We start from the raw sequence: 16,038 nt of genomic DNA, 5'->3' as shown, positions 1-16,038 counted from the left end.
AGGAGAGGCGACGGGACCTGAACCTGTTCAGCCTCCACAAGAGAAGGCTGAGGGGGATCTTGTGGCCTGTTACAAACTAGTCAGGGGGGACCAGCAGGCACTGGGGGAGTCCCTGTTCCCCCGAGCACTGCCAGGAGTGACCAGGAATAGCGGTCGCAAGCTGGCAGCGGGGAGATTCAGACTAGATATCAGGAGGCGCGACTTCACGGTCAGGGCGGCTAGGGTCTGGGACCAACTTTCAAGAGAAGTGGTGCAGGCCTCTACCCTGGGGGGTTTTAAGAAGAGGTTAGGTGCACATCTTGCCGGGGTCGTTTGACCCCAGTACTCTTCCTGCCACGGTGGGGGTTGGACTTGATGATCTGCTCAGGTCCCTTCTGACCCCACCAACTATGAAACTATGAATTCGGGGGTGCCTCAGTAAATGCCTCCCTGCCCCCCAGACTCGCTGGAGGCAGCTCTGGATGTTGAGTTATCAGTGCCAAAGCAAATAGCTGGTTAGTCCCTTCCTGGGGAAGACCCCTCGTGCTCCGGGTGCCTCTCTGAGTGATGCTGGGTCGTCGTTCATGGCGGTAGGCGGTTGCGAGTCAAGAGACATAAAGAGTTCGGGGGGTCGGTCAAAGCCTGGTGCTGCCTGTGGTCAGAGGAACGTGTCTGGCGGAGGCGGAGGGTGAGAGTGGGCTTGCAGGGCCAGCTGTGAGGTTTTACCACCCCCAGCTGCTTCTGGGGCAACGCGTGCACCCTGGTCTGGTTCGTGAGGGGGTTGAACCCTGGGCGCGGGGTTTAGGCCATGCAGGATGAGATCCCCTGTGCCTTCCCCATCTGATCCTGGCTGCTGTTGGATGGGGCTGGACTAATCGCTCCCTGCCAGCCTGGTTGGATTTCACATGGATCGAAGCGTCTCCTGGACTACCTGGCGCCACAGTAATCAGCTGCTGCAGCCTCCCCAGACATGGCTGCATTTCGGTGAAGGGTGATCAGTTCCTAATGATGGTCTCCATCAAGTCTGGGGCAAAATAAATGCTGCTTGGTGGCAGGCTTTCCTTGAGTGGAGCGTCGCATTCCCGTTTGCTCTCCTGGTCGTCCCGAAGACTGGCAGCACCCGGCACTGCCGCGACACAGCCAGGCGCTCCTCTCGTAAGCGTGAGTATCTCCTTGCTCTCTCCCTCCATGCTGAGTTAGGAAGGGGACCGGGGTGTACAGAGGGGACCCCCACCGCCACCATCTGAACCCGAGCGCAAGGAGGCGCAGTCGGTGGGAGTGTGTCCCTTTGCCGGGTCACGGAGCAGACGCCGGTGGGGGATCTCCCTGGTTTGGCCTCATCCTGTGTAGAAATGCATCTCTGCTCGACAGGTGAGCAAGGCAGCTGGGCCGGGGCAGAGCCCAGACCCCCAGGCCCTGCCTTTCCCCGCTGCAGGTGCCAGGGGGTCTGAACCAGACAGAAGCCAGTTGCACCCCCGCCCTCTCGCTTTGCCCTGGATCATCCTGCACCCTCCCTCCACCCGCCTCCCTGCTCTCCGCGCTGCGCTGCCTTGGCCCCGGACAGCTCAGGGCCCCGTCCTGGCCCGAGATGGGAAGGAGACTCGTGGTTTCGGGATGTGGCAACCGGGTCCTGCGATTCCCCGACGGACGAGGCTTCCTTCTGGCTCATCAGGGCCCCGCTCCCTGGCATAGCTGCTGAGGCCGGATGGGGAGGAGGAGCCGGAGCTGGAGCCGGGCCCCCCAGGCGGAGCTTCATCCCCTTCCTTCCTGCCTGCCTGCCTCCCCCAAGGTGCCCGGCGCTGCACATGGCCGCCTTCCTGGAGCTGCAGAGCCGCGAGTGGCGCCCGCCTGGCCTGCGGGACCCCGAGGGCGGCCTCTTCGGTGCGTAGGGGTCGGGATTGGGGGGGGCTCTGCCGCCCGGGCCCCGGGGAATGTGGCTTTGCTGTGAGTGACCCCCGGGCTCCCCAGGCTGCGCCCTGACCAGCAGTGCCCCGGCCTTCACCTTCGTGGCGGACGAGGAGGATGAGGACTGCGAGCATCTCCTGACCCTGTCCACGGTAAGAGGGGCCTGCGGCCCCTACTCCCACCCCAGCCCGGTCCCCTCGCCGGGGCGGCAGCACTCGACTGCCACGTGGGCGCACGTGTGCAGATGCCATGCGTGTGCGTGTGCATTGATCCCACGTGCAGCCGGCCTCCAGCCTGGGGGTGCCGGAGACGCAACCCTCTGCCCGCAGCTCCCCTGCTCGGAGCCCGCGGGTCGTGGGCGCCGGGAGCCCAGCTGTGTCCTGTCCCGTGGCAGCTCCCCAGCGCTCCCCCTCTGCCTTCTCCCAGGTCTCCCTGGGCGCCGGAGCCGTGGACGAGTGCAACGTGGTGGAAGTGGTGGGACGCGACTGCGACGACCGGGAGATCGCCGTGCCCGTGGCCAACCTGAAGCTGTCGTGCCAGCCCTCGGTAAGGCGCCCAGGCGGGCCGGGGGCACGGCGTGCAAGCGTCGTGGCGGGGCCGAGGCAGACCCCAGCCCTGCTCTGACTGCCCTCCTCCCCTGGCCTCTTTGCAGCTGAGTTTGGACGGCTTCACGCTGCAGCCTCCCATCACCTTCCGCCTGGCCGCCGGCTCCGGCCCCGTGCACCTGGCCGGGCAGCACCGTGTCGGTAAGGACTGGGGCGCGGGTGCCCGTGAGCTGCCTGCCCGACGCGGGGGCTGCCGGCTGCAGGAGGGGTGGGGGTGGCTTGTCTGGCTATTCCTCCTGGCACCGGCTGCTGGTGCTGACGGCCTGTCCGTGCACCGCAGTGCCCAGCACCGAGCTGTCCGATGAGGACGAGTCCAGCGAGGAGGAGGAGATCGCGCCCATCATGCCAGCGAAGAAACAGCGCCGGAGGCTGTAGAGGTGGGGGCTGCTTTGGAGATTGGTGGAGGGGTGCCCTGAGAAGGGGCTGCGCTGCAGGGACTTCCACCCTGGTCTCACCTCTGCCTCTCTCTCCCCCAGGTGCTGCTCCGGTTCCAGCTTCAGCTTCCCCACCCCGGGGCTGGGACCTGGCTGCAAGGAAGAGCCCCCAGGGATGGCCAAGACCCCTGCCCTGGCCCAGGCCAGGGGGGCTGCGCTCCTGGGACCAACGCCAGGACCCTGGTGCCTGGCTCCAGGGGTGGACGTGGGGACGTCCCCCTCCTCCGGGCTCCCTGCAGTCCTGCCTGGGGCCAAGCCTGTACCAGGGCTCTGCTCAGTGCGCCCTTGCCCCCCAGGCCCGTGGGGAAGCTCTGGGGGGCTCTTGGGGTGCATCCAGGTAAAGGGTCATCACTGCCTTTCCAAGATCCTGGCTGTGTCTTGTCTGTGCTGCTCCTCCCTGCCCTGGGGCCGTCCATGGGGGCTTTTGGGGGGACTGGGAAATCTCAAGCTCAGCACTGGAGCTGGGCCCGAAAGGTAGAGGTGTTGTGGGGCTTGACCTCTCCCCCAGCCGAGGCTCTGGGGCAGCCCCCAGCCCAGAGTCCAGGACAGTGGGAACCAGCGGCGTTGGCTCCCCATGGCGTTCCCTGCCGGGGCCTGGAGACGATCAAGAACCAGGGGCCAGTGTGGCACCATTGCACCCCGCCCAGGGGGGCTGCTGTTCCTCTTGCATGTGCAGGGAAACTGAGGCATAGGGCAGGAGCCAAGCAGGCCCAGGCTGGCAGCGGTGCCTGGTGCGGGGCTGGCCTGGGGCGATCTGTCCCTCGGGGGCTGCGTGGCACCCGGGGCCACCGCTGCCTGGCATGGCTCCCGTGCTGCGCTTCCCCCGTGGGCCACCAGGTGGCAGCCCGGCCACGCCGTGCGGGGGATGCTGGGTGGTCCCTGCCCTGTGGCTCCAGCATCCTGGGTCCCCTCCGCCCAGGGTCAAGCTGCCGCAGCGCAGGCCTGGATGCCGGAGCTGGCTGCCAGGGCAGGGCCGTGTCTCCCTGCCCACGTCTGGAGCAAGAGCTGGGCCAGCAGCAGGACACGCACCCCTGTCGCTTCTGCGGGGGGGGCTGGGGCTGGGTGGCATCAGGAAGGGGAGACCTGGCATGCAGCACTTGTGGCTTGGACCTGCCGCGGTGTGTGAGGTGCGGGGTGGGGTGCGCATGTGAACATGGTTGCGGGGGGGGGGGGTTGGGGGAGTCCACAGATGCAAGGGTGTGCAAATTTGGGGGGGCAGGGGTGCACATATGCCCAGGGGTGTGTGCAAGCGCAGGGGCATGTGTGCACACAGGGCTGAGCAGATGTGCTAGGCTGTGCATGTGTCCCTGTCCCTCTCCCTGTACAGCCACGGGACAGGCTCCATGGGCACCTGACCTTGCCCCCCCCGGGGTCCCCTGTAGCCAGGCGTTGAACCCTTTGGGGGGAACAAAGCGCAGGTCCCAGCCTGTTGTGGGGCTGCAGTGCCCGGCCCAGCGTTTATCCAGCTGCCACGGCTGCGGGGAAGGGCTGGAGGGGAGCGGGTGCCAGGCCTGGTGGGGTGGGTACTGTCAGGGCCCTCCGCTCAGGCCCACCTGTCTCCAGTGCCCTCCTGGCAAGGGACCCCCTTGCGGCTCCATCGCTCGTGCCCCGGGCGTTTCGTGGGCACGGCCACCCCAGCAGGCGCTGCCAGCTCTGCGCCTCCCTGGTGGAGCTGGGCAGGGCGTACGCAGGCTGTGTGCATGCACGCACAGCGTGTGTGCATGGGCACGGCAGGATTTGGTGGCGCACAGGTGCATACGTGCCCTGTCCGTGTGTGCGCGTGTGCTAGTATAACTGCTCGTGTCAGGGGTGTGCCTGGGCCGTGCCGGTGGGGGCTTGGCTGCAGGGTCCGGGCCAAGCCCTGGAGGCTCACGGTGAAGCCCAGGCTGCACGGGCGATGCAGAGGCGCTCTGGCGAGGGGGGTGCTCCAGGCGCAGCGCTGCCCGTGCTCTGCTGTGGGGCGTCCCAGGTCCCTGGGCTGTGCGAGTTGTGCCCCCGCTTTCTGCGCCACGTGTCATTGTGGGGGGCAATGCCTGGGGCTGTCAGGGACAACTGTGCCGTGTGCCTCCGAGGTCGGACACGGGGTTCGTCTGGGCTGGTTTGGACGGGGCTGATCCTGCCTCAGGCCGGGCTGGGCTGGATGCGGCCCCGCAGCTCCCTGCCCGCCCCGCGGTGCTGGGACTCGCTGATTCCTTGCAAGCCAGCTGCTAGAAACCGCCTCCCTGCTCCTCCGCCCTGTGGTGGCAAGCAGTGGGGTGGTGGTCCCAGGTAAGTGATCCATCAGGGATGAGTGGCCTTGGTGCTGCTGCAGCCTGGGCCCCCTCCCTCAACCCCGGGGGGGGATCCCGTACGTCCCTGCATACAACTCGCGCCTTGGCTGTGGCAGGCGGATCGAAGGGAGCAAAGCTCGGCCCTTGCAGGGAGTCACAGGGCCGGGGCTGCTCCAGGTTTGCCCCCGCGCCTGGCTGCAGAGCTGAGCGTGTCACCTGGTCGGGGCAGAATCTGCTCTTACCGTATTTTCTCGTTTATAACGTGCACTCCAATTTCCAGCACGTTTTTCAGGGTGCTGTATATGGGGGGGGTTGTGGGTGGATGATGCTGGGATGGCACGTGGAGGGGCAGATGGCGGTGTGCGTGTGTGCGCAAGGAGGAGGGTTGTGGGAGGCTGCCAGGGTGCATGTCAGAGGACACGCTTATGGCAGCAAGCCAGCATGGGTCCAGCGTGTGCGTGTGCCTTGGGCCTGGCTGCGGGAGCCGGGTGCGGATCGCAGGAGAGGAGCAAGGATGGCGAGGATAAGATAAAGGGTCGGGGGTGGGGGCTGCCCAGCCTGGGTCCCCCATCCCCAGAGTAGCTACAGGTGTGAGCAGCTCAGTGGTGGAGATGCAGGGGCAAAAGGGCACACACACATGCACACACGATGCAAGCAGTGTGTGTGGGGGGGTGTCCTTCCTCTGCAGGGGGGAGCGCGGCCGGGGCCTGGGCTCTCTGCACGTCCAGGACCCCCTGGCAGCAGCTGGACGTTGGTGGCTGCGGCCCCCCTGTATCCTGGGGGCAGGAGCTGTTTTGGGGCAACTGTTGTGGGGCTCCAGGGTCGGATGTGGGGTTTGTCGGGGGGAGTTTGGGTGGGATTGATCCTGCCTCCGCATGTCCCTTCCAGCTCCACGTGTCTAGGATTTCCGTGACTGCTGCCAGCCAGGCGGGAGAGCCGGGGACACGGGACCGGGGCGGTTTCTTCTGCTCCCTCCCTGGGGAGGCATCACACCTGCCTCCAGTGGTGGCAGAGGACAAGGAGCAGTGGGCTCTGGCTGCAGCAAGGGAGGTTGAGGTCGGATATTAGGAAAACTTTCTCCCTAGGAGGGTGGTGAAGCCCTGGGATGGGTTACCCAGAGCAGTGATGGGGTCTCCGCCCTTGCAGGTGCTGAAGCCCCGGGTAGACCAAGCCTTGTCTGGGATGATGCAGTTGGGGCTGGTGCTGCTCGGAGCAGGGGTCAGACACGATGTGACCCCCTGAGATCCCGTCCAGCCCTCGCCGGGCTCGGCCCCGCCTGTGCCACTCCTGCGGCCGTCTCCACATCGGAGACCCCGGCCCACGACGCGTTTTTCCCACCTCCGCTGGCAGCAGCCAGGTGAGGGGCTCGGGGCCTCCCCTCCGTGGCCCTGGGGGCTCCAGCTCCCCCTCCCCGCACCTCCTGCCCTCGGGTCTTCTCCGGGGTGGGACCAAGCCCCGCAGCCCCCGGCTCCCCCCAGCCCCCACCACGCACAGGGCTTGGGGAGGGCCGGGGGGGGGGTTGGTCCAGGCTTGATTTGCCTTCCCGGGCTGTTTGCAGCGGGGTGGGCGCGTGGGGGGGCTGCGGGTGTGGATTAGCGTGTGCTGGGGGGAGGGACGGGCCCTGCAGTGTTTGCACTGGTGTCTTCCCCTGAAACTCTCCTTAATCCTCTTAATGTCTCGCACTGGCAGGACCCACATCGCACCTTCCGCCCCAATCCACATGAGCCCAGCGCCGCCCGCTCTCCTCCCGCAGGAGCAGGCCCAGCTCCGGCCTGCAGCTCTTTTTGCCTCCAAGCCCCCTTTTGGGGGGGGTGGGGAAACTGAGGCAGGGGACGGTGAGGTGGCCAGACCAAGGCCACCTGGCAGGTCAGCGGCAGAGCCAGGAGCGTCGCCCAGGGGCTGATGTCCCGGCTGGGGGCAGCCGCCTGGCCCTGTCTCCAGGTTGGCTCCGGCTTTGCTCTAGCCCTGGCAGTGACCTCTGACCTGGGGGAAGATTTGGGGGCACATGCTGTTCCAGGCCCCCTTCTCGGGGCTTTCCCCTCACCCCCGTGGTCCTGTCCAGGGGGTCACGGGGGCACCTCCGTGCAGCCGCCAGCGGCTTGGGGTGATCGTGGCAACGCCAGGGATTTATTCCCCGCATCCCCCCGGGCCGGGGCTGAGCCGGCTGCACCCAGAAGTCCCTGGGGCAGGGGAGTTGCTGCATGTGTGTGTGGGTACGTGTGCACGCATGCACACGCGCATCCACGCTCCAGGACGTCGCCGCAGCCTGGAGAGGGGCTGAGTTCGGGCACTTCCAGAGCGCGGGTGTGCGTGCGCACCCCCCCCCGCCGCGTGCTCAAAGCCCCTACCCATGCACGCACCCCCCGCCATGCACGGACAGGCGCGTCTGCGCACCCCCTGCAGCACGTGCGCACACCCTCCATGTGCACACGTGTGTACACACGCGGGCAGGTCCCGTCCACAACGGCGGCGCCCTCCCCCCGGCACGTGCGGGCGCGCGCCCCCCGGCACACGCGTGTGCACGCCCCCCCGTCACTGCCCCCGGGCCGGGCCGGGCCGGTCCCGCCGCCCCTCCTCCGCCTCCTCCTCGGCGCCGGCCGTCCCTCCCCGCCCAGGTGCGGCGCCGGCCCCGCGCTGACAGCGGCCCGCGCCGGTGCTGCCCGCCGCCGCCGCCGCCGCCGCACGATGCCGCCGCCCGCCCCGCTGCTCCGCTCGCTGTAAGCCGCCGGCGGGGCGCGGGGCGGCGCGGGGTGGGGCGGGGTGGGGCCGCGCCGCGCTCACGCCGCTCTCTGCTTCCTCCCGCAGGTTCCTGCACCTGCTCGTGCTCTGCCTCCGCGCCCAGGTGAGCGGCTGCCGCGGGCGCGGGCCGCAGGTGCGGGCTGTCCGCCGGGCCGGCGCCGCCTTCCTCGTCCCTCGCGGGGAGCGGCGGGGCGGGGGCCGCGCCGCCCGTGCCCTCGGAGGCCGGGTCCGTCCCCTCCGCCGCCGCGCTCGGGATGAGAGGGGCCGGGGGCAGTGCCGGCCGCGCCTCTCGCTCGCCCGCCGGGCCGGGCCGCGCCGCGCCGCCCGCGGGAAGAGGGGCACCAGCAGCCCCGCGCAGGGTAGCGGGGCGGCGGGCAAGTCCCGGCTCCTGCCGCCGGCCTCCTGCCTCCAGCCTCCGGCGGGCGCAGCAGCCCCCGCTCCGGCCCTCGAGGATGCCCCCGGGGGCCGCGGGCCCCTCCGAGGAGCAGAGATCGTAATGGTGTGTTGTATATTTTTTAATTTCCTAAAGGTAACTGTTCAGTCCCCACCTAATTTTACACAGCATGTGAGGGAGCAGAGCCTGGTGACGGACCAGCTCAGCCGGCGGCTCGTCCGCACCTACCAGCTGTACAGCCGGACCAGCGGGAAGCACGTCCAGATCCTGGACAACAAGAAAATCAATGCCATGGCGGAGGACGGGGACGCCCACGGTAAGGGCACGGCCGGTCCCGTCCTCCTCGGGCCCCGGGGGGGCGGAGGGGCGCCGTCTCGCTGGGGCTGGGAGGCCGTGCGCGGAGGTCGTTGGCAGGGCCGAGCGGCAGGTTGTGTCCAGGGTTGCATATATTGCTAAAAAGGAAATCCCCGCCCAAATAAACCGGGCTCCCCGTCCCTAAGCGGACCCTTTCCGAGGGCGCGGCCCTCCGCACCGCTCTTTGCCGGAAATCCCGAGCGTCCTCGAGCCGGGGCTGGGGAGGCCGACTCTCGAGGGACAAAAGCCAGGAGCCGCGGCCGGTGCCGGGAAGGATCCGGGCGCAGGGTCCGGCCCGAAGGGCAGCTCCCGCGCGGGAGAGCCGCCCCACGCCTGGGTGGCACGCGTGCGAATGGCACGTTGAAGCATGCGGACCCCGACGTCGGCATGGCGGGAGAGCCCGCAGAGGTGGCAGCCCCTTGCCCGCACGGTGCGGCGCCGCGGGACTGCGCCGCACGCAGGAATCGTGCCCGCTTCTCCTCGGAGCGGCGCTTTCCCTTTCTTACTTGGGGAGAGGCGTGGAAACACCCGGGTTTTTCTTTCTCCTCCGGTGCTTTGGCTTGGAAACGTTACCGTAGACTCAAACGATCGCGCCCCGCATCGACTCGGCCGCCAGCCGCCTTATCCCAAGCCACCCCCGGATCAAAAGGGCGCGAGGCGATTCCCCCCGGCCCCGGCGCGCTCTCCGCGTCTCCGGCGCGTGTGTTTTTTAAAAGGCGGCTACTGCACATTGGCAATCACGACCAAGTTTAACCAAGGCCAGGAGGAGAGGAGGCAGGGGGAGCTCCCGGCGGCCTGAAAACCTCTATTAAAACGCAATAAAAAGGGGAAGCGTTTGAGGAGCGAGAGAGAAAAATGACGGATGATCTAAACCAGGAGAAAAAAAAAAGCAAGAAAGAACAAGCCGTTTTTCAGATGTAAAGTTTTAAAAGGGCTGCGAGTCTGTAAATGTGAAAGTAGAGGTTCAGGATTGTTCTGTATGAATCTCCAGAGAGACCCCCATGTCTGGAAGAGCGATTAAAACTCTTCTTACTTTCACCTTTTTTAACATTTCCTGAATACTTTCTGCTCTTCGCAGTCCAGTTAGGGGATCAAGTGTGTCTCGCTGCATTTTTTCAGCATTTACGTAGCCACTTTCCCTTCAGCGTTTTAGCAAGAAACATAATTTTACTGGGATAAATCTGTCACGTCGGGAGGCGAAAACCTGAAGCTTTTTCCGAAAAAAAAAGAAAGAAAGGAAAAGAAACAAACAAAAAAAGGCCCCGCTCAACCCAGCAGCCTGCCACTGCAAAGCCCCGCGCGCGAGGCGCCCGGGATTTCGGGTTTCGGGATGGGAAGAAAAGGGCTGATTTATCTTCTCAAACGACTGCTCGGCCCGCTCGGACGTTTTTACTGCCGCCTTCCCGGCGGGCCGGGCGCTCGCGGGGATCTGCCGCGGTTGTCGGGTGGGACGGAGCCGTCCGGCCTCTGCCCCGGCTCTGGGCGGGGGCCACGTCCCCCCAGGCCCCTGCCCGGGGCAGAGCTGGGCAGGGCTGAGCCCACCCTGTGCCCGTCTCCGGGCCGGGGGCTTGCAGGGGTCCGCGGCCTGCGCGGCGGGGCCGGAGCAGCCCCCGGGCTATAAATCAGGGCCGGCTTTTGAAAAGGCAGAAAGGGAAGAGATGTGCGTCTTTGAAGGCCTGTTGTGCGCGGCTCTCCCGAGGCTTCCCCTGCCCTCCTCCCTCCCCGGCTTCCTCGCTGGCGGCCAGGGGAAGGAAAATCGATGCTCTCCGAACCTCCGGCGGCCCCTTGCATCAATCCCGGCCCCCCGGCGAGGGGCGGAAGGGACCCCGTCTCGGGGCCTCGGTCCCGGGGGCCGAGGCGCGTGCGTGGGGCTTGCATGGGGAGGACCGCGCTCTGGGGTGGGGGGCAGAGAGCGAGTCGGCTCCCCCAGGTCCCCGCACCGGGCAGCCCGGGGCATTCGGGACGGTCGGGGTAGCTGCCACCATCGCGAATGCAGCCGGCTCCAGGGGGCCGTGGTGTCCTGTGCCAGACAAGCCCCGATGCAGGCGTGGAGCCCTGGCGCCCAGCACGTGGCCCTGCCCCGGGCACCTCGCCTGGGGCATCCCAGCTCGGGCCTGTTGTCACAGGCGAAGCGCGCGGGAGGGAGACGGCACGGTCCAGGGCTGGGCTGCACCTCAGTCTCCTCATCTGTGAAATGGGGCTGTTCCTGCACGGGTCTTGCTGGGCCCCGGGCAGCACTGGAAGCAGCCTGCTGTAGCTCAGGAGCCCGCCCGGGCACCAGCCACGGGGCGTACGGGCACGTCAAGCCAGGGCCTCGCTGGCTCCTCGGAGCCGTGCGGACCGTTTGCCGGGCCGCCCCGGCTCTCGGGTTCCCGGGGCGGGGGGAAGGTGACAGGGCTATTTATAGGCGCGCCATCGACCGGCGATTTGCGTCGCTCCTACGGAGGCCGGTCAATGCCTCCATTAAAAAGCGGAGACCAAATCGATACGCCCTCTCGGCTGGCGCAGAGGTGACAGGCATTAGCGGGTGGCCCTTCCCGCGGCCCCGGGGACGCAGGGCCCTCGCCCGGGGGAGGGTCGTGGCACCCCTGCCCCTCGTCTGCCCCCTCGGCTCTGCTCCCTGCCCGGCTCGGAGCCGGTGCCGGAGGGGCTGCTCTGCCCCGCGGTGGGGCAGCCGTGCCGGCCCGGTCCGTGACCTCCCTCGTTCCCCGCAGCCAAGCTCATCGTGGAGACGGACACGTTCGGGAGCCGCGTGCGCATCAAGGGCGCCGAGACGGGCTTCTACATCTGCATGAACAAGAAGGGCAAGCTCATCGGCAAGGTGAGGGGTGCTGGAGGTGAGGAAGGGGTGCCTGCTTCGGGGGGGGTTGCCCGGCGGCACCGACAGCTCGCGGCCAGTCTCCCCCAGCCCGCGGGCAGGGAGAGGTGGCAGTGGCCAGTGGCATTTGCAATGCTCTTCCGCCCCGGGCTCGGCGGGGTCAGGGGAGGCTGCGGGCAGTGAGCACGTGCGGCGTGAGTGCAACGAATGTGAACAAACAAGGAGCCTGGATGCATGTGCTCCCAAACCCCCCCCCCCCCGGTTCACACCCCCCAAACCACGTGGCCACCAGCCGTGGGCTGCTCCTTGCCGGGCAGCCTGTCCCATTGCCCCACTCTCTCCTTTCCTAAAGGGGATTGTGAGCCCCGGTCACCTCCCTTCCAGCCTGCGCTCTCCAGCCCCGTGCAAGCCCGGAGAAGGGCAGGACGGACCTGGGTCTGACCCCGCACGGGGCAGCTGTGATGCCCCCGCCTCCTGGGCCCCGCTCGGTGCTGTGATTCCCCGGTGCCCGCAGTGCTGGGGCTGGGGCAGGCGGCGTGCTTGGAGCTGTCCGTGTTCAAGGCCTGGCGGCGATGGCTGGTCCCCCCGGCACAGTCCGGGCTAGCGGTGGGTGAGCTGGAGGGTAACCCCGGGGCCGGGGCCGTGGACGTGAGGCCCCTGGCTCCACCTGGGAGTGGTGGGGACGTCCCTTTGGGCTCCTGCCTTGCTCCCAGGGGCTGGGTTCATTTCTCTCACCCACCTAGTGTGCATCTCCCCCCGTCTGCCCGCTGCGGCACCTGGCTCGACGGAGGGAGGCAGGTGGGAAGCGCTGCCAGTCCTGGTCAGCATGACCTTGGCATCGTCCTTCAGGGGGCCGTTCCAGGACCAGAGCGCTACGGCGCTAGGAGCTGCACAGGCAGGGAAGGATGATGCCCGTGGGCTATTCTTGGGGTACACGTCAGGCGGAGGGCAGTGGCTGCAGGATCAGGCCCTCAAGGCGACCCTAACAGCATCGTCTGGGGCTCAGAGTCCAGATCCCAATCCATGCCCAGAGGGTTTTGTGAGTGCTTGGGAAGGACTCGGGGGGCCTGGACGTGAGAGGTGGGGGCAGTGGAGAGGGCAGCGCTGTGGGGAGCTCCGTCTTCACCTCCCGTCATCATGCTGGGGAAATGCAGAGCAGGCTTTCAGTAGGAAGGGAGCAAATCGCTACGGTGCCAGAGCGGGCGGCAGGACCCGGGTGTGTTGGGGTCATCCTGCTCCAGCTGGCAGCAAGGATGGCCGTCAGCTCCTGTGCCGGCTTCGGGGCAGCAGGCCGGGGGTTTCCCTGCAGTGCCCCAGCTCCGGGAGTCGGGGGATGACGTGAGAATTGAAATTTCCTTTCCAGAAAAAAACAGTGGTTTCCAGCAGGGAGGGGCTGGGTCTTGGGAGCCTGCGGGTCTCCAAGCCACTGTCGCAGGGAGCGCAGGGCTAGGGTTCAGAGAGACCTGGAGAAATGGGAGGATTGAACCCAAAGAAATTTGAGGTTCAACAAGGACAAGTGCAAAGTCCTGCACTGAGGAGGGGGCGATCCCCTGCACCGGTGCAGGCTGGGGGGGGGACAGGCTGGGCAGCAGTGCTGCAGAAAAGGACCGGGGGGGACAGGGGACAAGGAGCTGGACAGGGGCCAGCAGCGTGCCCTTGGTGCCAAGCAGGCGACCGGCGTCCGGGGCTGCATCGGCAGGAGCGGTGCCAGCGGGTGGAGGGCAGTGATTCTTCCCTCTATTCAGCACTGGGGAGGCCACATCTGGAGTCCTGTGTCCAGTTTTGGCCCCCCACTACAGAAAGTATGTGGACACGTTGGAGAGAGTCCAGCAGAGGGCAATGAAAATGGATGGGGCTGGAGGACAGGACTGGTGAGGAGAGGCCGAGGGACCTGGGCTGATTTAGTGTGGAGAAGAGAAGACCGAGGGGGACTGAATAGCAGCCGTCACGGGGCTGCAAAGAGGATGGAGCTGGGCTGTCCTCAGTGGGGGCAGATGACAGGACAAGGAGCAGTGGGCTCAGGCTGCAGCAAGGGAAGCTGAGGTTGGATATTTGCACAAACTTTCTCATGAGAAGGGTAGTAAACCACTGGGACAGAGGTGGGGGAGTCTCCATCCTTGGAGGTGTTTAAGACCCGGGTAGACGAAGCCTTGTCTGGGATGCTGCCGTTGGGGCTGGTCCTGCTTGGAGCAGGGGCTGGACCAGACGTGACCTCCCGGGGTCCCTTCCGCCCCCGTGCCCTCCGATTGCGAGCTCTCGGGATCTGAAGGCATCTCCCGGCCGGGCACTGACCCTCTCTGTCGCTGCGTTTCCCCCCAGAGCAACGGCAAAGGCAAGGACTGCGTCTTCACAGAGATCGTCCTGGAGAACAACTACACGGCGCTGCAGAACGCCAAGTACGAGGGCTGGTACATGGCCTTCACCCGCAAGGGCCGCCCGCGCCGGGGCTCCAAGACCCGGCAGCACCAGCGCGAGGTGCATTTCATGAAGCGCCTGCCCAAGGGCCACCACACCACGGAGCCCCATCGCCGCTTCGAATTCCTCAACTACCCCTTCAACCGGAGAAGTAAAAGGACTAGGAACTCCAGCCGCCGGGCAGGCCCTTGACCGGCCCGGCCGTGCCCTCCTCTCCTGGCCGTGGAGATGGGCGGACGCAGAGTAGAGACTTTCCCGTACGGTGATCCCAAAAAAAATGAGAGGAAAAAAAAAAGGAGGGGAAAAACAAACAATAAAAGCCGGGATCTAGTTGTTTATAATTTTTTTTTTCTTGCTTTGATTTTGGGTTCTTTTTTGGTCCGAGAAGAGAACCAGACAGGCAGAGAGAAGCTCTATTTTTGTATTGCCGGCGCTGGAGAGGAACGAATCGACAGACTCATGGAGGGGGCGCCGCGCGCCGACGTAGCAGCGGGGTCGTCTCCTTTATTTTTGTAGTGCTAGGGGGAAACGGGGGCAATCACTGGTTTTTAAAGCGAATGCATGGGGGGTGGGGGGGGGCTATCCGGGACCAAAGTGCTACTTAAAGCAGATGGGTTTGTGCGAGTTTGAGCAGACCGGCCAGACAAGAGCGCGTGGGGGAGAGACGAGCTCAGGCCAGGATGCTGCTCCCATCTCCGCCGGGGCGCGCGTTGCAGGGCGATGCCTGGGGCCGCGTTGTCCGAAGCTCTCGGGGATAACTAGACCCACTCCTTTCGCCGAGCGAGAGGGTCTTGGACACTTCTTGGATCCTGCCACAAACCATGGCCAGCTCCCGGGGCCGAGGGACCGGCTCTCGGGTGAGGGCCGGCCCGGAGACACCACCTCGTGCCAGCGAAACCGGCCTCGGGATGTCCCCGGGCACCTTGGAGGGAGCGGCGGTGGGCAGGACATGGGGAGATGTATATTTTTCTCTTGGAAAATGTGGACCTTTTGCTGAAACCTCAGTTTCTCCATTCTCGTTGCACCCAAAAGTTTCCACCCCAAAATGTGAAGCTTGAGATCGTTTGGGCATTTCTGGCTGGTTTTTTAATTGTTAGAACGGGTTCGGTATTCAGTCCCCGCGTCTTCCGTGTCCAGGCTTCAGTTTTCCGACAAAAGAAAACGCCATGTTTGTAACAGGCAGGTTCCAGGGAAAATTGTGCATTGTCCAAAGCCCAATTTCTTGTCCAAAACCCCCCCAAGCTGCCCCGATCCAGCCTGTCCCCCCCGAGCACTGCCGTGGGGGGCGAAGCAGATGCTGGATGGCAGCCAGAACCCGGGTCCGATCTCTTTCTGATTGTTTGGGGTGTCTTGTTTTGTTCTTTTATTATTCTTCTAATTTCCTCGAGGACTTTCTGTTGCGTGTACAAATTTGAATATGAGATCATTGAAATATTTATTTAATATGTGCATTAAAAAAAATGGCATTAGTATTGACGCGCCTGTCTGATTTTGGGGGGTGAAGGCGATGGGGAGGGGCATGAGGTGGGGGTCTCCGGGCTTGGAAGTGGGGGTTCAGAGAGGGGCAAGGCCAAAAGCCTGGTGTGAAGGGCATCGGAGGACCCGGTGCAAGGTGGTGGCCAGTGGGCTGGAGAGAAAGGGCCCTTGAGTCCTTGGCATTTTGTGCCCCAGGGAAGGGTTTTGTACCCAGGGACCTTGGGTGGGAAGGCAACGGGGAGACTCTCCGAGCCCGTGGGGTTTTTCTTTCTACCTCCTCAACTTGTTGTGACTTTGAGGAGGCGGCTCGGGGTAAAGGTGTCCGGAGAGATGGCAACGGGAGGCAGAAGCATCTCTTTGCCCCTCTCCCGACCGGCTCCCGGGTTTGGCTGAGCCACGCCAGGGCCCTGCTCGTCCAGGCCAGCATCGTGCCCAGCCCGCCCGGCCCGTGTCGGGCGCAGACGTCCGGTCGAGCCCGAGCAGAAAGGCGCCAAGCGTCGGAGCGTCTCGCCGTGGTGGCCGGGTTCCCCCCTGCTGCAGAGGCCCGTGGCTCTGTGGTCTCTCCTGCTCTCCTCCCGGGGGGGTGCAATGGGTCGTGGCCCCCCAGGCTCTTGGGGCTTACGTGCCACGTGCCTCAGGGCTGCGGGCG

At 65.8% G+C, this 16,038-nt stretch overlaps 2 protein-coding genes across 4 annotated transcripts; both read left to right on the top strand.

Annotated features, from left to right (window-relative positions):
* The first annotated feature begins 1,707 nt into the window (after nt 1–1,707).
* On the top strand, nt 1,708–3,286 carry NPM3 (nucleophosmin/nucleoplasmin 3). Its single transcript, XM_090057393.1, has 6 exons — nt 1,708–1,860; nt 1,948–2,036; nt 2,311–2,430; nt 2,537–2,630; nt 2,770–2,866; nt 2,966–3,286. Exons 1-5 carry the CDS (start codon nt 1,785–1,787, stop codon nt 2,862–2,864), a joined length of 474 nt encoding a protein of 157 aa, XP_089913519.1. The 5' UTR covers nt 1,708–1,784; the 3' UTR covers nt 2,865–2,866; nt 2,966–3,286.
* Nucleotides 3,287–7,771: 4,485 nt separating this feature from the next.
* FGF8 (fibroblast growth factor 8) lies at nt 7,772–14,458 on the top strand. Of its 3 annotated transcripts, XM_090058258.1 has the most exons (6): nt 7,772–7,910; nt 7,999–8,035; nt 8,462–8,642; nt 11,395–11,501; nt 11,851–12,104; nt 13,818–13,954. In XM_090058258.1, the coding sequence occupies exons 1-5, from the start codon at nt 7,879–7,881 to the stop codon at nt 12,100–12,102; spliced, it is 609 nt and encodes a 202-aa protein (XP_089914384.1). In that variant the 5' UTR covers nt 7,772–7,878; the 3' UTR covers nt 12,103–12,104; nt 13,818–13,954. The 3 variants fall into 3 exon arrangements, with proteins under 3 accessions (XP_089914384.1, XP_089914383.1, XP_089914382.1); XM_090058257.1 differs by lacking the exon at nt 11,851–12,104 and having other exon boundaries at nt 8,495–8,642; nt 13,818–14,458; XM_090058256.1 differs by lacking the exon at nt 11,851–12,104 and having other exon boundaries at nt 13,818–14,458.
* The last annotated feature ends 1,580 nt before the right edge of the window (nt 14,459–16,038 follow it).

This window comes from Crocodylus siamensis, chromosome 7 (assembly GCF_052110815.1).
Source record: "Crocodylus siamensis isolate JL-2025a chromosome 7, ASM5211081v1, whole genome shotgun sequence".
Classification (NCBI taxonomy): domain Eukaryota; kingdom Metazoa; phylum Chordata; order Crocodylia; family Crocodylidae; genus Crocodylus; species Crocodylus siamensis.
This window is presented reverse-complemented; position numbering and strand designations above follow the sequence as displayed.

Excerpts from the sequence above, each read along its gene's own strand:
- NPM3 (XM_090057393.1), top strand. The coding sequence starts at position 1,785 with ATGGCCGCCTTCCTGGAGCTGCAGAGCCGCGAGTGGCGCCCGCCTGGC. Across the intron at positions 1,861-1,947 it reads CCCCGAGGGCGGCCTCTTCG|GCTGCGCCCTGACCAGCAGT; the intron begins GTGCGTAGGGGT and ends CGGGCTCCCCAG. Across the intron at positions 2,037-2,310 it reads ATCTCCTGACCCTGTCCACG|GTCTCCCTGGGCGCCGGAGC; the intron begins GTAAGAGGGGCC and ends GCCTTCTCCCAG.
- FGF8 (XM_090058256.1), top strand. The coding sequence starts at position 7,879 with ATGCCGCCGCCCGCCCCGCTGCTCCGCTCGCT. Across the intron at positions 8,036-8,461 it reads TGCTCTGCCTCCGCGCCCAG|GTAACTGTTCAGTCCCCACC; the intron begins GTGAGCGGCTGC and ends AATTTCCTAAAG. Across the intron at positions 11,502-13,817 it reads AGGGCAAGCTCATCGGCAAG|AGCAACGGCAAAGGCAAGGA; the intron begins GTGAGGGGTGCT and ends GTTTCCCCCCAG.